The sequence below is a fragment of the Physeter macrocephalus genome, unplaced genomic scaffold (assembly GCF_002837175.3).
Source record: "Physeter macrocephalus isolate SW-GA unplaced genomic scaffold, ASM283717v5 random_1261, whole genome shotgun sequence".
NCBI classification, from domain to species: Eukaryota; Metazoa; Chordata; class Mammalia; order Artiodactyla; family Physeteridae; genus Physeter; species Physeter macrocephalus.
In genome coordinates this window covers 1-21,432 of record NW_021146686.1, presented here as the reverse complement: position 1 = coordinate 21,432, position 21,432 = coordinate 1, and the positions used below count along the sequence as shown (strand labels likewise).

Genomic DNA, 21,432 nt, shown 5'->3' with positions numbered 1-21,432 from the left:
GGCCCGTGAGCCATGGCCGCTGAGCCTGCGCGTCTGGAGCCTGTGCTCCGCAACGGGAGAGGCCACAACAGTGAGAGGCCTGCGTACCGCAAAAAAAAATAAAATAAAAAAAAATAGAGTTAAATGGACCAAGGGGGTTGGCAGTTTGAGTTCTGCCCTGACACGGGTCTGCACGCGGATCCAGGATGGCCCTGGCCTGACCAGGCGGATGGGGCTTCCCTGCCAGCTCTGAAGTTGCCTCCAGCCACTCTGGGTTCCTGACCAGCTGGCCTGTGGGAGGGCGCCCTTAGAGCTCCGATCACACAGCCCTTAGCTGGGCTCCCAGTGGCACTGCTGAGACAAGGCCCGAGTTCAGCTAAGACCTTCTTTCCTTGTTGTCCTTGCCGGGACTGTGGTGTCTCAAACCCCAGCCATGGCAAAGGCATGGGGCATCTGCTCACGACGGGGCATCTGCTCACGACGTAGGTTCCTGGGCTCCACACCAGACCCCCGATCCAGAGTCTTGGGGGTGAGGCCTTGGCATCTGCATTGTTAACCACCTCCCAGATGATTCTGACACACCATCAGCCCCAAGAGCACGGTGGATCCAGGTCATCGTGCTGGAGGGGTCTGTTTATCTGGGTACATCCTATTTGCTGCTGAGTGCTCAAAGGGGGGGCCTGTGGGAGCCTTCCCCGCCCAGCCCCCATCAGCCTCCAGCAGGAGGGTCTCATGCCATCCACCTGGCCACTCTGCCCAGATCACGTCCTGCTGCCCACCTGCCTGGGCGCAGCCTCATGGGGCGTCATTTCCACTTCCGGCCAATGAGGCGGTGCTTCTGGGTGATTGACAATGGGCGTGAACACCCAAGAATCACCTAAGAATCACCCAAGAATCTCAACAGAGCTCAGAAACAGCCAGAGTCACCCAACAGGGACCAGGCATGATCCCCACCCCCACCCCAGGGCTCTTCCCCTTTCAGGTCCTCTGACTGGGCCCAAAGAATACGCAGGTTCTCATAAAAGAAAGAAAATTCTTCCCCCTTAAAAATACATTTCATTCAAGGCAACTCCCATGCATGAGTCTCTGGTCAGCATGGTGCTGGGGGAAGGAGCATGGACATGAAGATGACCAAGACGTGAGGCACCCAGGGTCGGATGGGGCTGAGGTCACGTGCTGGCAGCTCCTGGCTTTGCTCGCATGCCATCCCTCTCTTTCTCTTTCTGTCTTACTGGGTCCATCTCTGTCTCAGTCTGTACATCCTGAGGACTGCTTGAGAAAGCAGTAATAGCACAGGAATTCAGTCCATTTAGAAGGGGCCCTGTGAGAGCTGGGCTGGTCCTGGAAGGCTGCCTGGAGGAGGTGAGATATGTGCTGGGTCTTGAATGGGCTGTGTTTCCTTAGGGCAGAGCCTGCAAACCAAAATCCAGCTGCCAGGCTGGTAATGGGAAGGAGTAGAGAGGGTGGGTGTGGGACAATAGGGGATGGTGGTGACTGTGGTTCCCCAGGAAGCACCTGTCCCCAGGTACTGCCGCATAGAAACGATGGCTTACCTCGCTGGATCTTCTGATTTTATGAAAGAAGCAAGGAGCCCAGATATTTATTGGAAATTTCCCAATATTCCAATCAAAAAGGAAGAAAGGGTCTGTGGCTGATTTGGCAGCAGTCAGGCTGGCAGTTTTCAGCCCCACCTTAGGGGCTGGAGGGCCAGGAGGGTCTTTGGTGTATTGCTGCTGAGTGGCTGAGCTTATGGGCCTCCTGCCTCCCCCGCTTCTCCCCACCAAACTGTCCCAGCAGCGGTGTGACAGGGTAGGCCTGCTGCTGCCTGAGCTTTGGGGCCGCATGCCAGTTCCCAGGCTTCACACCGCAGTCCTGAGGCTGGCCCTTGACCTCTGTCCCTCCTTCCTGGCTATGGCTTTACCTCTGGTCCTTCCCTCCCAGGGCTGTTACACGGTGATCCTCAACGCCTTCGAAACTTACGTCTACCTGGCCGGAGCCCTCGCCATAGGGGTGCTGGCCATCGAGGTAAGTAAAGGCCCCCGCTTCTGTGGCTCCTCAGAAGCAAGACAGACACCTACACAGGGTCTCAGGCAGATCCCCCATGGCCCGCACCCCCAGCCTGCCTCCGTCTCCAGGTCCTTAACCCAGGACCCAGTGGGTCCCCACTGCAGGGACGATGGGCAGGTAGGTAAGCCCAGCCGTGTCTGTCTGCCGCCTGCGAGTCATCCTGGGACTCTGGACACATCTGAGCAAGTCTGCGGGCAGTGGGGATGGACAGGCCCTGAGAGTCACTGCCCTCACCCCTACCCACGGTCCAGAGTGAACTCTCACTGAAGGATCAACGCAGCTGATTTCAGGGAGGGGCTACAGCCTGTGCTTCTGGATCAGGCCCATTCTCTGTGGGGTGTTCAGGGCCTGCGGGGCCTTGTGAACCTCACAAGCGCACGTTGAGCCCCAGAGGTGAAGACAGAAGGGCCCTGAGCCCCCTCAGACGGAAGGCAGCCGCAGACTCTTGGAGCCACCACTAGGTGGCGCTTTGGCCAAAGGGCAGAGCTGCCCCCTTCCCTTCTACCACCCTCTCCCAGATCTCAAACCCGCTGCCCTGGGAGGTTGGACAGAGGGCTTTGCCCAGGCCCGCCCATCTCAAGAAAGGGGCGGCCAGTCTTCGGCCAGCCAGGAAATGAAATCAGGCCGCCCTATCCTCAGCCTTCACCCTCCCACCTGGCACCATAAACATGGCCTTGCTTAGCTTCTTACTGTGTCCTACAGCCCTGCTTAGAGCTGTTTTGTGGAGACTGTTGAGGATGGGGAGAGGGAGGGGTCATTCATTCATTCATTCGTCAAACAAAGATTGAGCCCCAACTGTATGCCAACGCTGTTCTAGGTGAACAAGTCCTCTCCTAGGAGGAAACAATGAACAAGAAACACAGATCAGTACCAGACGCCCTGGGAAAATGCAGGCGTGGGTCCCCTGCAGGAAGAACATGGGCTTCTAGAGTTCACCTTCCAGCTCTGCCCCGCCCCACGCACAGGATGCCCGAGCCACAGTTTCCTTATCTGCAATGTGGTGCTAAAAGCCTGCCCCTAGGGCACGGTGGGGCTTACCGGTGCTGGGGATTACGTGCCTGGCGTGTAATAGGGGCTCGCTAAGCAATGCCTGCGTTCCTGACCTACTGCCCTCACACCCAGCCCACAAGCCCAGCTGTGGCCTCTGTGCCAGGCAGAACCCTGCTCTGATTCGGGGACCTTTACCGTATGCTTTGCCTCCTCCACCCCACTGTCCCTCCTGGAGGTTCGGCCATGAGCCTGTGGTCTGGGGACTGCGCCTTGCGCTACTTGCAAGAGCTCTGGCACAGGGGCGTCAGCCAGTCCGAAGAAATGGGCATCTCTGAGTCAGGGTCTCTGCACACCCCACTACCCCAGGGCCCTTAGACAGGCGTTCAGTGATTGTGCTCCTAGTTTGGAGAACGGCTGCATCTTCCTTGTCTATTAGTAACAATCCTGGTAACTTCTAATTAAGCATCTACTATATAACAGGCCTCATTATGTCGTTAATTGCCTTAGACTTCAATCTCACCTCCTTCCTGTGAGTTGGAAGGAGGCGAGTGCAGGGGCTAGGAACATGGTCTCTGGAGTCAAAATACCTAGCCTCCAATCCTGGATCCTCCATTTGTAGCTGTGTGACCTTAGGTGGTTTACCTGACCTCCCTGTGTCTCACTTCCTGGTCTGTGAAAATGTTTCTGAGACAGCACTTAGAACCGTGCCCGGCACGTGGTAGACTCTTGATACATACTCAGGCCCAGAGAAGGGAACTGAGTATTGGCCCAAGTTTGCTGCTGACAAATGAGGGAGCTGGATTTGAACCCATGTCCAAAGGCCCCTTCTTTTTATGACTACACGGCATGAAGGGGACCAGTGACTGGCAAGAGGGGCTTGCCCCCAGGGCAGTGTCAGGAGTCCAGCAGCAGGAGTGTGCTAAGAGTGATGCGTGAGCCCCCTTACTGTCCCAGAGCAGACAGCCCCTTCTCGTTGGGGAGGGACAGCCCCCTGGAGGGCTGTGAGCCCAGCCTGACAAGCAAACTCCTACTTTCTTTGCAGCTTTTTGCCATGATCTTTGCCATGTGCCTCTTCCGGGGCATCCAGTAGAGGGTGTGGCCTGAAGATTGAAGACTCACCCCACCCACCACTGCCCAGCACCCAATGCCCTCCCCTCCCCCTCCCCCCTGCCCTCTTGGCCCCGGGGGAGGAGGTGAGGCCATGATGAGTGGCCAGGAAGTGGGGCAGAGGAAAATAGCTATTTTTTTAACAAAAAAAAATGAAGGCAAAAATATGGACTGATGTAGCCCGTCTGGACTCCGGAATGGGCGCCATGGGCTTCTCCGCAGGGGCCCGGGCACCTGAACCCAGGATGCAGTCTGCACTAGAGACCAAAGCGACACCAGGGCCAGGCCCCCTCCTTGGTGCAGCCAGATCTGGCAGCCCGGGACCTGGGCCCTCAACTCATAGCTTCAGGATCTGGTGCCAAGGAAGTAATAAGGATTTAGGCAAGAAGGAGGCAAAAGAAAATTGTGGAGAAAGGTTGGCAAAGCCCAGGGGCCCCGAGGAGACCTGGTCACCATGTCCTTGAGGACTTGGAACCTACTTGGAGTCCCTGGTCTTCCGAGGATGGAGTTGTCCCTGCCTCAGGCTGGGGCCAAGAGTGGGCTGCAGATGCTGGATCCAAGGATGGCCCAGCCGGTAGGGTCCGTGCTTCCCCATCTGTTGGAGCAAATAATCTGGAAAGCCCAGAGAGGAGCAGTTTCTCATCCACAGTCACACAGCACATGCGTGACAGTTCTGAACAAGAACCCCGCCGTCCCCAGGCTGCCTGTCACTCCTTCCAAGGCTCTGTTGGTCCCAGCAGACCTACTGCTTACACCCCTCCCTGGCCTCTGCATCCTGGTTTCCCCAGAAGAGAGCGGGCAAGCTGGTCAGGAATTGCCTCTTCCCGGCTCCACAGCTAAGAAAATTCTGGACTCTGCCCTCCCTGCTCTCCCTGCCACCTCCCCACACTTTTCTCTAAGTCCCAGGAACACACACATGCACACACGCCACAGCCCGTTTTCTACACTGCCCACCTTTCCTCCACCAACTCCCTGGCCCCCAGGGCTGGAAGGAACCCCCAAGATCATCTGGTTCTCCTCTCCTCACTCAGAACTGCCACTCAGATGTCTGCCACAAGACCCCTGCCAAGACTTCGCCACCTTCTTCTTGCACACCTCCAAGGACGGGGAGCTTACTAGCTCCCAAGACAGGCTTCTCTTTGGACTGCTCTGACTTTAGCATCAGCTCAATACACGGAAGAGGTTTCTGTTTTTCTGTGGTTCTGTCCATGGCATCCCACTTGCTCTCTCTCCTTCCCGAACCGTTAAGGCCACACGTTGTCCCTCTGAGCCCCGTTATTTCCAGGCTAAAGAACCCCAGGGCACCTCATCATTTCTGCTTTGACACGGTTTTCCTGTCCCTTAGCTGCCCATAGCATATTTCTGAGTGTTTCCTCCAGGATCTGGCAGGGAGAGGTTTCCCCACAGTCTCACTCACACCCACACAGCACCCACAAATCAGCCTCTCATATGCAGGTCTCAAATTCTAGACCAGTGTTAGCAACTGTATTGCAAGATGCCTCGACCCTGATCAATCAGGAGTGGCTGCCAGAGGCTGTGCGGAGAATCTGAGGCTTGGTCTGGGCTCAGTGGGGGAGGGCGGTGTAATCTTGATTAGTGACGTCTGCCAAACTCAAGCTTGTTGAGGGATGGGTGAGGAAGGGACAGTATGGTGCCTGCTCTCCTCTTTTCATTATCCCTCTTTAGGGTCTGGGAAGAGCCCATTCTATGTCAAAGGCCCTGTGCCAGCTTCCAGCCTCCCCTCCAGCTTTCCAGCCACTGGGAGACAGAGCAGTGGCCTAGAGCCCCGTGATCCCCTGCTCTGCCACCTACCCCCTTCTGAGATGCAGCCAGAGCTCCGTGCCCGCTGTAAAGATTTGGTTTCACCCTTCCCCCATTTCTCCCCTTCCGCCTTGCACTCACCCTGCTGTCCTCACCCGTCCTGGCCCATTGTGGGCTGGGTCTTTCCATATTGTCCCTGTATCAGTCTGCCCTGGCAACCCCACCCCATAAATGATGTTATGAACTCCCTAGCGACTGGGCAACCCCAGGACCCAGGGGGCCGTGCAGCTTGTACCCCAGCGCAGGCCTCTAGACCACCCACAAATTGGCTCCAACTTCCTGGCAGAGGCAAAGGACTGGCGTGTGGTTGACAAAAAAAAAAAAAAATCAGGCTGGCTAGGCAGGGCTTAGGGTCAAATTTGGCAGCTGTGTGACTTCGGTCCAGGGATGCCCCAGGCGTCAGGGCCCCATCTGGTCCCCCCTGCCCAGGAGAATCTGGGGCCTTCAAGGTAAGAAGAGCCGGGCATCGGGTACTACCCCCTCCGGGCCCCCGAGAAGAAAGGCTGGTCGTGGAGGAACACCTGGGTGAGGCGGGTTTGAGGGCAGATGTAAGACTCTCATCCTCAAGGGCTCTCCAGAAAGGGGCCAAGGAGCCCTGATCTGCCCCCGCTGACCACATTCTGGGGCTGGAAAGGGGAAGCAGGCGTCTCTTTTCTGTAGTATTAACGCAGGCTGGTAGCTATTTGCAAGGTTCCCAGAGGCCATTCTGAGGGGGCATGAGAAGGCAAAGGCCAGCGGCAACAGCCCATAATAGGTGCAGATGGCAATTTGAGGCTGCTGGGGGAGGCGGGAGGGTAGGAAGTCTCTTTGCTGAGACTTCCTGACTCCGCTAACAGGCCAGGTGCCAGGGGAGACCTTGCACTTGGTCACATACCCCGCCCAGCACCAAAGGCCACCTTCCCTGCTTAGTGGCTGGGCACTGGGGCCCCTCCCCAGCCTCCCTTTTCCCCTCTCTCCTCTCTATGCCTAAGGGGCCCAGACAGGATCCCCCAAACCGGCCGAGGCCCAGCACCCCCATCTCCCTAGAAGCCTCCTCTTCCCCTCCCCGGTGGGTCCTATGTCGAAAGTCTATTTTGAAAACTCTAAGTGTTCCTCGCGGTAGGTAGCAGAGCTAATTTATCAAGTTTATTTCCCGTGAGCCTCCCCTTTTTTATATTCTATATCAAGAGTTTTTGTAATATAAAGCAGGACGCCCACACTGATGGTTTTGCACTGGTTTTTGTGGCTGTTTCTTACAAAAAGAGAAAGGAACGAAGAATAAATAGTGACCGTGAGGAAAGGTGGTCTTGGTTTGGGGGCGGGGTGGGGAAGCTGGGCTGAGGCAGAAGGCCGGCAAGTGAACCGGGGAAGGGGCAATTCTGGGTTCTCCCAAACCTTTAGGAGGGACAGAGCCAGGACAGCATCGTCCCGGCAGGCCCGCATCACCACCCCCGGGGACAAGGTCCTGCCACCCTCCCTCGGTTTGGCTGGCTCAGCCCCCGCGGACACCCAGCACAGAGCCCGGCTCCAGCGCCCAGACTTCCCCCGGCCCTGCTAGCCTCCCGGGGGAAATCCATCCGCCAAGCCCAGCGGTCATTAGGACGGACCATCTGCCGCTTGGCGGCGTGCCAGCCAGGCCTCAAAAAGCATGGGTCGGCTCAGAGGACATGGCCTTGGCTCGGGGCACTGCCCACCAGCCAGCACCACTTCCCAAAGGCTGCCGTGGCTCCGGGCCTGCCTGGGGCTCGGCGGTTGGGGGCAGGATTCTGTGGAGAGGCACGAGCTTCAGCCTCGAGAGATGGAGGCCAGGAGAGCACGGCCCCTCCTGAGCGTCTAGCCTCCCTTCCGCTCGGCCACAGTTACCAGCAGCACAGCCTTGGGCGCCCAAACCCCTGCGCCTCTCTCCTCGGCTGTGTTAACAGTGGCGGTGCCATGCTCCGCTGGGCACAGGCCGTGTCCCTGGACGTGCGGCTGCAGGGACAGCTGGGCACGGGGGAGGGCAGCGAGGCCCAGCGCGGGTAGGGCCCGGGCCCAGGGTACAGCAGCCAGAGCTGGGCTGCACCTAAGGACCAACCATCTCGCCCCCTAAACACTCTCTTCCAAGATGGGAAGCAGGTCTGGGGCCGGGGCTGCTTCTTTCCACATCTGTCCCCAGGACACGGGGGCTGCCATTCCTGGGGTGCCGGAGGGAAGGGGGGCGTCGGGTAAAGGACTCACGGGGGGCACACAGGCTGCTGGGCCTGCAGGGGTCTTCATCTCTGAGGGAGCCAGCTGTTGGCCTCCTCCAGGGCATTTGATGGGGGCTGGGCATGAGAGGAGGCGGCTTGCTGAAATATTTCTATTTTTTGCCCCTGCTGAGCTTGAAGGGCACCCAGTCCTACCCAGCCGGGCCTCAGAGGCACCCCAGGCCAGAGGGCCAGAGGGCAGCACCCTGGGGAGGGGGGGAGGGGGGATAAGGGGGCTGAGCCAGCTGCACATCGGACCCTGGAGGACATGCCAAGTGATGAAGACATGCTTCTCTCTCTTCCTCATCCACAAACCCCGTCACTTATAGGTGGCCTCCATCTGGGGTTACCCAGGTGTCCATCTGTCAGGGCCGGCCTGTGGCTGAGGCCCTTGGCAGCCTCTGGACCCAGGCCAGTTGGGAGAGGGGGCAGCTAGGGGCCTTCAGGAGCTGGGTGGAGGCAGAGCAGCCAAGAGCGAGGCCCGAGGAGAGGCCATGGCGGACAGGGCTGAGGACAGGACCCTGCTAACCCGCAGCTCACCTCACAGAAGGCGGAAAGGGAGGTGCCAGGGGTCAAGGCGGACCCCTGCCTGCCAGCCCGCAGCGGCACTGTGTGTTTAGGGGGCAGAGGGTCCCCTACATGTGGAGAGCGCCTGCATGGAAGGGGAGGGGCCCGGGGTCAAATTCTAAGGTTTTCCGGGAATGGGCAGAAGCCAAGTTCAGCTGCTTGGGCATTAGACTGGCTGGGGGCCCAGGGGGAGGACAAGGAGGCAGTCCACAGCCTCTCAAGAAAGAAGGGTCTTGTGACAGAGGGGCAGGAGCCTGGCCTTGGCCGGATGCCTGTGACTCAGGCTCTTCCTTGAGCATCTGTCCAGGGGATCCAGAGGCCGAGAGACCCATGAACAGGAGGCGTCACCGTGTGGGGGGAAGGATGGGGTGCAGAGGCTCCATCCCTCCCCAAACCTGAGGGCCCAGCAGATCACAGCATTCGGGGAGTGCCCGGGAGGAGAGGAAGGTGGCCACTCCTGCCTGCCTGGGGCAGGGTCCTTCCTGCCTTCCGGAACCAAAGGGAAACCGAGGTTCCCAGGCCTCCCTGCCCCAGGGGGGCCCCTGGCCCGGCGGGCGGCTACACTTTCTTGGGTTTTCGGCCGACTTGGTAATAGTAGTAAACGCTGATGGCGACAAAAAGGAGGCGGCTGGCCAGGAACAACAGGATCCCTAGGGACACGAGGCCCGTCTCGGCTAGCGTGGCAGTGACCACTGTGGGAGAGAGGCCAGGAGGGGACACAGGTCAGAAGTGGGGATATCCCTTACCCCCAGCACGGGATGCCATGGGCCCCAAGGTGGCTGCCTGACTGACCCCCGCCCTGAGCTGGGGCATCCTATCAGCTGCCCGACCGCGGCAGGTATGGGGGGGCGATCATGTGGGCAGAACTGGGTGTGTGCCATCACACCTGTGCTGGGTCCACAAGTGAGCGGTGGATTGTGGGTGCGCGGGTGTGTATGCGGGAGGATACAGGCACGTATCAGCTGCGTGAGCGCAGGTGTGCAGGTGTACAGGTCAGCCCAGCCGCACCAGTCCCTGCCCCTCACACAGGTTCCAGAAGACAAGTGGCAAGAGTTGGGAGGCCAGGGGCCAGGCTGTCCGCACCCTGTACCCCATCAGCTTCCCCAACACTGCCCACCTCAGGACTCACCCAAGAACTGGACGGAGAAGTAGCAGGCTTCGGTGAGCAGTGTCCATCGGATGATGACCTTCTCAGCCGTGTAGAGAGCGTTCCACATGATCAGGGAGATGCCTGTGTTGGGGGACAAAGAGGGGAGTGGGGGGCGGAGTAGCCTGATCCACCCGCCCCCTCGGGGGACGGGCAGGAGGCCTGGTCCTCCTCCCTTTGACAAAGTAGCCAGGATCCCGGACATGCCCTGCCCCCACCCCCACAGCTCAAATTAAAACTCATCCGTCATCCAACCTGACCCATAACCCCGTAACACTAGCTCTCCCATTGCGTGGATGAAGGGCCTGAAGCTGTCCCAGTCCCCACTCCCCAACCCCGCCCCACAGCTACTGGCGCTGGCCCTTGAAGGTCGAGTAGAAGTGCAATTGGCACAAGGCTGGCGAAACTGCATTGCAAAGTCGTGGAGGCTTTCTGAAACGGGGGACTGGGCCTCAGGAGGTGCGGCTGGAGTCCGGGGCCCACTGTGGGATGTGGGGGAGGGAGGTTTGGAAGGCAGGCTGGATCTATCCCACAGATGACCCTGCATATCAGAGACCAGAGGGAGCTGGTGCTTCAGTCTGCGGGTAATAGGGAGCCATAGAATGTTTTGGAGAAGAGGAGGGACACCACCAGTGCTGGGTTTTAAATGCTGTCGTTTAGCTTCCTAACAGGCACTGCTGCGTGTGACTCAGGTTGGAGAGGAAACAGAAGTGGTTCAAATGGGCGGTCCAAGGGCGAGGGTTTTACAGACACTGTGTTGATTTTGCCTCCTCCTCTAGGCTGTGAGGCCCTGGAGGGTGGAGCCTGGGCTTCTTTCATTTCTCTACCCCAATGCCCAGGTGGTGCACTACACACAGCAGGCACTCAATAAGTGCTTTGTCCCAGATGATGCCAAAGACAGTCCCAACCCCCTGGGGACATTCTACCAGTGGCCACAAGATGGCAGCACACACCCAGCAGAGACAGACTTGTTGGCTGAAGCGTGGGTTCTGAGAAGGGGAGCCCCTGCACAAAGAAGGCTGCCCATGTTCCCTCAGCCCCTATTGCCCCCCCGGCTGCCGATCACCTCCCCAGAGTCTGCCCCAGCAATACTCACTGAGGAGGGCGCCGCCATAGAGGCGGATGGGGGTCTTGCTGGTCACCTGAGCTCCATCAAAGACTGCATCATAGAGCTGGTCAGGAAAGGTGAGGGCCTGCGGACAGCGGGCGGGAGGCTCAGGGTGAGGGGCTCACTGTGGAAACTTCCCCTGGACATCTCCTTCCTTTCCCCAGTAGCAGTCCAGAGTCAGGACACTGACTGCCCCCGACCCCTCCACACCAGGACAGAAGATCTGAGGTTCCAGGGACAAGGAGTTGGGACCAAGGACCATGGGAGCTAGGATGCTCCAGGGCAGGGCACAGGTGGGGATAAGTGTCAGGAGAACAGGTCATGGAGGCAGCCAGAGAGTCTGGACAGATGGGGCTTCAATATGATGGCCGTGTGGAGAAAGTCAGCAGGGGTCCCAGGGCAGGGGAGGGGGCCACGTCCCAGGGGTGGGGCAGGGACTCACCATGATGGCAATGCCGGAGAAGAGCACAGCAGAAACGAACTGCCAGACCCTGGGGAGGCGTGGAGAGGAAGGTCAGAGCCAGACCCCTTGCTGCCACCCCAAGCCCCACAGGACCCTTCCCTCTCCAGCCAAGATGCCCAGGGTTGGCTGGTCTCGGGGAGGGGATTTGACGGGATGGAACCAAAGACAAGACTACACAGGGGCAAGGCTGATGAGCCCCTCCCCATAGCCCTGCCCCCCACCAAACTCGTAATGCTCACCTGAGCCCCAAAGGCTCCCGAACAGCAAACTTCATCTCATTGCCCAAGACCTGGCTGATCTGTGGACACAGAGGGGTCAGAGGCAACCAGGCTGAAGGCAGCTCTGCCTGCCCAGTCTACTCACCCCCCCTCCCAGAGGCCCCTGGATGCCCAGGTGGCTCTGCTTGGCCAAAGGGTCACCCAGGCTGGGAGGGTCACACTGAGGCACACCCTCTCTTCTTCCTCTTGACACTGGGGCTTATGGGAAGCTGAAAATACAGTGGCTGAGGATGAAAGCTCAGAGGTCTGCCAGATGTGGGCTTGAAGGCTGGCTCTGCCACTTATTGGTGTGGCCCTGGGGAAGTCCTTAACCTCTCTGAGCCTCAGTTTCCTCATCTATAAAATGGGTTAATAACTGACCCTATATCTCCCAAGGTAAATAACGCTTATAAAGTAGCTGGTGCCATAGCAAGCAAATAATAAGCACTCAACTAATTCTAACGACCCATTTTCATTATTGCTACTATTCCTCTGACATATCCATTAGATTTCTAGAAAATATGAGCTAAATCTGGGGGCTCCCTGCAGCTATAATGGGTCTCAGCTATTCTTCTCCCCAAACAGTGGGCCAGATCTGCCTCCCCAGACTGGTGCTCAGAGGCAGACCCCCACGTGGCTGGTTCAAGGCCCCTCCTCCGAGCTCTACCCACCTTGGAGCGGTGGACCTCCCCATCGTCATCCTCCCCGCCCACGCCGAGGATCTTGCGGGTCTTCAGGCGACTCACAAGGTCCGTCTGGCTGTGCTTCTTCATGAGAGGTGGGGGCTGCTTGGCTGCCATCTTGTCCTGGAGCCCGGCCTCTGTAGGAGGGCTGCAGGGAGACACCAGCCTCAGCCACGGGTCCTGCCCAGCTTCCAGATCTCAGAGGGCAGCCAGACCCCAGCCCAGGGCCTGGGGAGGCCTCCCCGTCAACCTGGCGCAGCAGGTGGACACTGGAGGAGGAATCTGAGAGCCCAGGTTCAGTACTCCCTAACCACCCGACTGTGTCATTAAAAAGGCTCAAGTCACTGCCCTCTCCCGGCCTCAGCTTCCTCATCTGTAAAATGCGTTAGGGCAAATGGTCCTAAGGCCTTCCAGCTCCGCCAGCCCGTCTGGCCTAAGTGGATGTGGCACACCCCAGACGACCAGGCCAGAGGGAGCCTTACAGACAGTCCTGGAGGAGCTATAGGCCCAGGACAAGGCATTCAGGCCTCGACAGAGACTGTACCCAAAGATTCCTGGGGGCAGGGGGTAAACTGGGGTCTGGGTCAGCCTTGCCAGAAGAGGGAAGGGTCTACTCAAGCCTGGGTAGGGCTCCTGAGTTCTGGAGTCCAGGCCGCCATTGAACTTTTGCCCAGACAATCCCTCTGCCCAGCAAGCCTTCCCACCCACCTTCCCAGACAAACTCCCTCTAACCTGCCAGCACTGAAAACAAGGGGAGGGGGTGACCCCAGGACCCAGCAGAGCCAGAGGAGGGATGGCCAGGAGAGTTGGCCGGGCTCTGTGGCAACAGTCTGGGCCTTGCCCCTCCCTGCTCTCCCCTCACCCCCCTAGGTCTGCCCACGATCATTGATGGCCCCCAACCTCCGGCCTCCCCCCAGCTACACCTCAGACCAGCCCTTGAGCACCTACTGTGTGCCGGGCAGTGGAGACGCTGATGTGAGTTGAGTGGCCGTCCTCACCTTCAGTCAGCACAAAATCTATGTGGAGGAGACGACAGTGTAAACCACAGTGAGGTAAAGGCTTCCAGAAGCTGGCCCTGAGGGGGCTCCTGTGATCACAGCCGCGCTGCAAGATGGGTCCTATTTACACCCATTCTACAGATGAGAAAACCAAGTTCAATGAGGTTCGATAGAAGACCGGGTTGAAAAATGGTAGTACCCCCACCCTATCACGTGCCGCACCAGTGCTGGGTGCCTCCCATATCCCTGCACCTCTTTCGCACCCACAGCTACTCTCCAGCAAGGCAGGAAAACCACCCCCAATAACAGACAAGGCTCAGAAGCTGCCTGTCCCTCAATCAGGGACCTGAGGTGGGCTTGCTGGACCCCCCCAACCAGGCATCAGACTCAGGTCTTTGTGTGGCCCCCAGCAAGTCTCACCCTCTCACCCTCTCAGCCCCAGCCGGAGGCAGGGCACAGGTCACCTCCAGTTTTCCAGCCTCTAAGACACTAAGACCCAGTGTCTTAGAACAAAATAAAGCACCCAGCAAATAAACATCAGAACAAAGAATCAAACGGTGGGGTGTTTGGATAACATGGCTTTACACTGGATGAACTGGGCAGGGAGCATACCAGCTCGAGTTTGGAAATAAATGGCCAAGGTCATTACTGGAGGTCTTTAGTGAGTAATGTCCAGGCCCCACTGCCCTCCTAAGCCCCCTGTCCTAGTTCCTCACCTGTAAAACAGGGGCAGCTATGCTTTCCTCTCCCACGTATATACATCCCGGGGAATGGGAGGCGGCGGCTGGTGGTGACCAGGAAGGCAGCTCAATGAATGGCTGATGCTGGTCAGCGGGGCAGCCACCCGGGGCAGCCAGGGTTTAACCAGGCTCCTCGCGGGGGCGGGGGGGGTGGGGCGGGCACTGTCACAACACCTCAGCCGCTTGCTATCACCTTCTGGTGAATCCAGGTAGAAGCTATAATCAGCCTGGCGTCCCTCCCACTTGCCAGGTGGACCCGCGGGAGGCTGCCCCCAGGGAGCCAGCAAGCCATCGGCCCCTCACCCATCTCTCCATGAAGGAAGCACCAGGCAGGCTGGTCGCCACCCTTCCTCGTCCGGCCTCCTCTCTGGCCTTCTATTTTTTAATTTGCATACAGTGAAATGAACCTTCTTTGGGGTCTGTAGTTATATGAATCTTACTTAGCACATGTATAGATCCAGGTAACCACTGCCTCCAAATCAGGACCCAGGGCAGCTGCATCACCAGTCAGACCCTCCCCTCACCCCTAACCCCAGGCAACCACCGATCTGCTGTCTGTCACTATAGCTTTGTTTCTGTTTTTTCAAATGTGTTATATAAATGGAATCATGTAGTATATAACCGTGGATACCGGCTTCTTTCATTCAGCGTCATGCCTTTGAGACTCACCCAGGCTGCTGTGTATATGGACGTTCCCTTCCTCTCGGCAGGAGAGTGGGAATCAGTGTACCAGTACCTGGCGTCAACGTACCAGTTCGTTTACCCTGTCACTCGCTGAAGGACATCTGAGTTGTTTCAGAGTTTGACAATTATGAATAGAGCTGCTATAAACACTCATGTGCAGGTTTTGGTGTGACCACGAGTTTTCATTTCTCGAAGGTAAATACCTGGGTGTGGAATTATACTGAGTTATATGGTAAATCTACATTTAACTCTAGAAGAAAGTGCCAGAATGCTTTCCAGAGCAGTGAACCATTTCCGTTTCCCTACAAGGCATGAGTGTTCCCATTCCTCCCCATCCTCGCCAGCACCAGGTATGCTCAGACTTGACTTTAGCCCTTCATATAGGTCTCCATAGTGTTTTAACCCTTCTCACCCAGGCTGGCCAGGCTGCCTGACTCAGTCCTGCTGTGCCCCTTACTGCCTATGTTTAGTGGACAAGTCACACTGTTCTGAGCCTCAGTTTTCTCCATCTGTGAAATGGAGCTGTAATTCCCAGCTCCTAGAGATCCAGGGGCAAAAGGAGAAGCTGCACATTTAAATGAAAGGACTGCATTTAGTGAGGATGTGCTGTGAGCCATGTAGGGGGTGGTGGGACTGGGTCCCTGCCCTTAAGTAGCTTACAGCCTGAGTGGGGACAGGGATCTGATCTGTCAGGCACGAATCAGAGCAAGTTGCTTCTCTGAGCCCCAGTCTTCTCATCTGTGAAATGGAAACAACAATCCTTACATCTTCCCTAGGCCTGGTCAAAGCAGAAACAAAATAATGGACAGAAAGTATTTTATGAAGTGCCAGCTAACTGCTAAAGCCAGAAGAGCTTAGCTGCAGAAGCCATACTCTCTGAGTTCAAATCCCAGGGCTACCACTTCTTAGCTGTGTGCCTGTGGGCAAGTCACTTACACTCTCTGTGCCTCAGTCAGCCCATCCATAGTTGGGGAAGCAAAGGGTCTTCCCTCATAGGGAATGCTGTAAGAATACAAGATGTGACCTCCGTGAAGAGCGTAGGGTAGTGCCTGGCCCGTACCAAGTGCTTGGTTGAGATGGGCACTTAGACACAGACACCCCCTCCTCCCCACGTCCCCCATGTAGCAGGGCCTCTGGGGTGGAGGCCAGGGAGGATCAGGAGAGGAGCCTAACTAGCATTTCCTAACGTCTCCACCCCTTGGGCAAAGCCCCCAGACCTCAATCCCATGGCGTAAGGCTGACACTCGGGCCACAGCACACCAGGCCTGGGCTGTGTCAGCGACCCCTGCTCAGAGGGTCGGCTGCCTTCCTCTGCCCGATGGTCCCTCCCCACCAACACAGACACAGTGCTCCCCTCGGCACCACAGGCCCAGGGCTGGTACAGAAGGGGGGCTACAGGGTCCTGGGCTCCATTTGACGTCCGGTATCACTCAGGCACAGCCATCAGGTACCTGGGCTGGTGGGACCCACTGCGGCCGTACGCAGAGCCCAGAGCTCAGAGCCCAGCAGCAAGCTCACCACCAACAAAGGGCCCTACAGCCTCCCAGGGAAAGTGGGATCTTAAACGTCATCTCCAGGGAGCAGGGTCCCCAGCACCTGGCTCTACAGAGTTAAGCGCTCTGAGCCCTGAGATCTATTGCTCCTTCATCCGCAGGGCTGGACCCCACCTGGAGAGGGCAGGCGGGCAGCTGCCACGCTCACACGCTCACATACACACACACACGCACGTGTGGGCACGGCAGCCCCTAAGCACCCCACCGCCGGGACACACCACACACCCCCTCTGATCTGCCCGTGAACTTTCCTCCCTTTCAAGGTCACTCCACGTAGGACTGGCCCCATTTTAACCTAAGAGAGGACAGAGGACAGCTCCCCCACTCCCTCCTTGTACCCCAGCTGAACACTGGCTTTGGGACAGCCAGACCTGGGTTCAGATCCTGGTCCTGTAGGACACCGCAGCTCTCCCAGCCTCAGTTTCTGCCCCTGTGCAATGGAGCTGATGAGAAGGCCCACTCCGCAGAAGGGCTGGAGGAGAGACAACAGGCGCTACCTTGTGGCAAAGTGCCCTGCCTGGAGCCAGGCAGGGCCCCGCTCCTTCTCCTTCCCTCTCCTCATTCAGCCGTGCACAGTGGAAAAAGCCTGCCCGTCACAGCCGTCATGGTTCCTTTCCCAGGCCCCAGTGCTTCCTGAAGGGCCCCCAGGGCTCCCTAGGTGCCAGGCTGGTACCAGGCTGCCCAAGGCCAGGGGAAGGGCTGGGAGGAGGCCTGCCCTTGCTCCTAGATGCTCACTTGGGAGGCCCTGCCAGGCAAGGAGAAGGGAACATGTGGCTTGCAGTCCCCACACCCAGTGTTCACTATCCTCTGCATTCTGCCCCTGGCCAGCCTCTCTGACCTCAATTCCCAATAAACTGGGAAATCGCTGTCCTCTGAACAGTTGTTCTCCCTTCTGAACCACTGCCTTCCACTCCCTCCATCCTGATGCCCGCCGTGCCTCAGGGTCTTTGCACGCCCCCTCCTCCAGGGAGCCTTCCCAGGGCACAGTGCCGCCCCCGGTCTCTGGACCCTCAGTGGCGGCCAGGGCCACTTCCGGCCCTTCGTCCTCATCATTTCAGGGCCAGCTGGCCTCCCCGAGACCCAGTGATCTGAAGGCAGGGCTGGTATTGTGCCCACCTGAGCACCTCCCCGCTGGCCCTGCTGGACACAGAGGCACTTTGGCAGCAGAGGCGAATGAGGGACGGTCAGGCCAAGGCAAGCAGGTCTCCCTAACTCTACCCACAACGCTCAGGATCACACTCAGTTAGACCTGGCAGGGCCCAAGGGGAGGCTCTGCTCCACACACACGCTGGACAGGCCAGAGAGCTGAGGCCCAGAGCGGGCGAGCTCTGCCCCAGGCCACAGGTGAGCTGGTGACACAGGAGAGCAGGGAAGGAGCTTTGTGGTCAGGCAGAGCTGGGTTCCAATATGGTACCTCCTCTGGCCCGGTGACCGTGCACAAGCAGGTCAGGGGGCGCTGAAGACTCCAGGAGAGTAGGTGGGGTTTTCCCTGGCATCTGGGGTGCCCAGGAAATGACTGGAGGTTGGGTGAGAACGTTGGGTGAGACCCCACTACCACCTCAGAGAGCTGCAGCCATCTCTAGGTGAGTGCCACGGGGCAGCGGTTACTGATGGTTTTGTTCACCTGGACTGGACAGCTCCAGGCATGGGAGGAGCTCCACAAAAATTTGGGACAAAGTAAAGTTGGGGGAAGGGTCTCGAGGCCCCCTGCTAGCCAAGATCTGACCCCATGTAGCCCCTTCCTCCTTCCTCATCTGAGGCCAGAAAAGAACATCCCCAAAGAGCGCCTAGCGGCGGCAAGACAAAAAAGGCCATGATGGCACAGGGGCCAAGCAGAGCCTCGAGACTGGACCAGGAAGGGAAGGGCTCATGGGGGGACGGGAGGAGTGTTACAAGTGTCAGGGGAGGGGTGGGGGCGGGCATATACTTAATGATGAGGCAAACTTGGACTCAAACCCCCAGCTCTCTCTCTTAATTGTTCTGTGACCTCAGGAAAGTTACTTAACCTCTCTGAGCCTCCATTTCCTCATTTGTGAAATCACACAACAACTTCTTAGCTCACAGGGTTGTGATCAGACTGAGAAAAGGCAGTGGAGGGGTGGAGGGGCCTGGTCCCTGGTATGCACTCCCCAAAGGACAGCAATTAACAATATTAAAGGGGTGGCTGTCCAGGCGCTGCCCTGGCAGCAGATCCGATGGGGCTGAGACATCCTTCCCACGCCAGTCCTGGAGGACCTCTCCCAACCCCCCTGTAGCCTTCCCAGAAAGCCTGGTTTCCATAGAAACAGATGGACTGCAGAGCTGTCCCCTTCATGGAGAATGTGCCACCATGAGGGCTGGCTTAGGAGGGGCTGGGGGAGAGGAAGGGGCCTGGGGCCCAGAGCACCCACCAGCCGCCGAGCCTCCGGTGATTCAGGGGGGAGTCATTGCTGTTGAGTGTCAGAGCCAAGAACCACTTCCTTTGCAAACAAGACCCTCTGCTAGAGGGGCAGCATACCTGTCCCTCCCCGTGTGGTAAGGAGAAATGCCCCAAAAACATCCTCCCAAGGAAAGGAGGCAGGGGACAAGTACTTCTAGTCCAGGAATTCCATGTAACCCTCATAGCCCTATGAGAACAGCTGTACCATGACTCCCATTTTACAGATGAGAAAACTAAGGCCCAAGTGACTTACATATGTGTCTCTTGGGGGTAAGTGGCAGAGCTGAAATTCAAACTACGTTAACTGCGCCTAACTGGATATTCAGAGAGGAGCTGGTGTGCGTGCACGCATGAGCGCACATGTACACGTGCGTGTGGTGGGGGTGTGGTGTGGTGAACATGACATCCAAAGAGAACTAAGCTCTAAGCCATCTTCCCCATCACATCTCCCCGTGAAAGTCCCTGGCAGGTTGCCAGCGTCTGAACCCCTCCCTGGGGTCCAGCCTCCCTTGGATTAAGGCCCCGTGACTCCAGCAGGACCTGGGAAGGGCTACAAGGAGACCCATTGTTCGGTTATCACGTTGGTGCAAAATAGCTGGAAATGGGGTCTGGGACAGGCAGCACAGGAGTCGGGGCAGAGAGAGACGGAGCCTCCCGGCCCTGGGCAGAGGAAAGGGGAGGCAGGGAGAGCCCCAGCAAGGGGACCATGGGGGCTGGAGGGTCCAGAGCCTGCATCATCCTTCCTGTGGTCACTTTCTGGGGCAGCCCATCAGCCCCTTGGACGTGATGGGGTCTAAAGAGCCCCCAGCCCAGAACCCTCCACCGGGGACCTCGGGGAGAGTGAATCTCAAATCTCCAGGATCCAAATCTCTGGGTTCTGCATCATTAGTCCTGTGTCTTTGGGCAGATTAACTTCCTGGAGCCTCCATTCCTTCACTGTAAATGGGGTGACAATGCCTGACTTACTAGGTTGTCAGCAGGGTTGGACTAAACTAGGCACAGCTACATCACCAACATTATCACAGTGGCCTCTGGGGTGCAGGTTTTGCCGGTGGGCGTTTCCTCAGGGTACACAGGCTAAGGGAAGAAGCTGAGGCGAGGCTGCCAAGTGGCAGGGCTTCCTTGCAGTGTGTCCCTCGAGAGCAGAGTGCAATTATTCTAAAGGCCAGCCTGCCTTAGGCAGCCTTGTCTCTCAAGTAGCCGGTGAGCCAGTGGAAGGCGGGGCTGCATCATCCATCTCTCTCTGTACCAGCATCACCACCAGGCTCAGGGCTCTGCGTCAAGGGCAAGGATGACAGAGTAGAACTGGCAGGGGAGAAGAAAGAACACGACGTGAATCCTGCTGGGGTACAAACCAGTCCCCATGACAAAGCTCTGTAGTCAAGAAAGGGATTCCACACCCCATTTCCAAGAACACCAGGAACACAGGAGCTGGCAATGGAGGGTTTGACTGAAGCTGGAAGGCTGAGCCCTGAGTCACCGGGCTGGGAGACAGGACAGGTGAGGTCACCAACAGATTCTGCCATCACAGGTAAGCCAAGGCCGGGCTCTGGGACTCAGCTTCCTCGTCTGAAAAATGGAAGTGTGGTCTCCAGGGCCTCTCCTGGCTGTGATATTCCTGATCTGGCTTCCAAACCTTGTCACTCACCAGCCGCACTCCAGCTCCAGCAAAGACCCCAGCGCAAGCTGCCCCGCCCCCAAGTCCTACCACCTCTCTCACTGGCTCTGGAAACACACATTTTGCTATTTCTCTACCAGTTCTCTTTCTTTCGAAGCTGCCTGATTTCCAGAAGGACAGAGGAAAGCCCACATTTTCATCACAAATATCTCCAAGCCCTCAGGGACAGAAAAAATAAACATTCCCTGCTGTGTTGGAGAGGGTGAGAGGGCAGGGCAGGACAAGGGGCAAGAAGGAGAGGACATCCCTGGGGGCCTCACCCTCTGAAACTGCTGTGTGGGCAAGGGGGTGTCCAGGCCTCGGATGGCCATCCACCGCCACACAGAAGTCACTGAGAGGGGCTTCTCTGTCCCTGCTGTCACTCACAAAGGGCAGAACACACGGAGAATTCCTGTCCTTTCCAACCCAGGAGTGGGCCAGCCTCCCCCTCAGCCCAGTGACCACATCAGGGCCCTCAAAGGCAGCTGGTGCTTCCAGATCCCATGGGGCCATGCTCTTTGGGACAGCCTGGCTTCCAGATCCCATGGGGCCAGAGCTCTTGTGAAAAGGCAGTGGCCATATCCCTCTCCCCTCCCATTCCTTTCACCTCCCCCACCCCTGCAGATGCTCAGAAACTTGGAGAGGAGGAGAGAAGGGAGGGAAGGGAGTTTCCGTGAAGAGATGCCCCACTATTTTGAGCCAACTTTTTCATAAGCAAGTAGTTATTTGCCCTTTGGGTGGGTTGGGGGAGGCAAGCAGAAGGATCCCTGTACTTTTCCCAGTACCCTGATGGGCCAGAACCACAGTCCAGAACCAACCATCTCCCCCAGGGTTTGAGGGGCTCTGGCATGACTCAAAAGGCCTGTGCTGATATCCTGGCTCCACCACTTACTAGCTGCATGGCCTTGGGCCAGTGATACTACCTCTCTGGGCCTCAGTTTCCTCATCTGTTAAATGGGTGTAATAATGACACCCACCTCCCACTGAG

The 21,432-nt window shown here is 57.8% G+C and overlaps 2 protein-coding genes across 5 annotated transcripts in view; one reads left to right on the top strand and one right to left on the bottom strand.

Annotated features, from left to right (window-relative positions):
• The window catches only part of TP53I11 (tumor protein p53 inducible protein 11), a 15,420-nt gene extending 1,462 nt beyond the window's left edge, over positions 1-13,958 (bottom strand). The window contains exons 1-7 of one of the 4 annotated variants that reach the window (XM_028486934.2): positions 13,342-13,958; positions 12,382-12,541; positions 11,693-11,751; positions 11,433-11,481; positions 10,979-11,075; positions 9,865-9,922; positions 4,106-9,427 (exon numbers count right to left, since the gene is read on the bottom strand). In XM_028486934.2, coding sequence (XP_028342735.1) covers positions 8,953-9,427; positions 9,865-9,922; positions 10,979-11,075; positions 11,433-11,481; positions 11,693-11,751; positions 12,382-12,510 — 867 coding nt within the window. In that variant the 5' untranslated portion in view covers positions 12,511-12,541; positions 13,342-13,958 and the 3' untranslated portion in view covers positions 4,106-8,952. Of the gene's footprint in view, positions 1-4,105; positions 9,428-9,864; positions 9,967-10,978; positions 11,076-11,432; positions 11,482-11,692; positions 11,752-12,381 lie in introns of those variants that run through there. The other 3 variants (XM_028486933.2, XM_024133428.2, XM_055083538.1) reach the window with 3 other exon arrangements.
• Positions 1,052-2,669, top strand: LOC102991906 (uncharacterized). The gene is given in 2 exon segments (XM_028486935.2): positions 1,052-2,166; positions 2,168-2,669. Coding segments are annotated over 2 exon segments (573 nt in total). The 5' UTR covers positions 1,052-1,728; the 3' UTR covers positions 2,303-2,669.
• Positions 13,959-21,432: the final 7,474 nt, after the last annotated feature.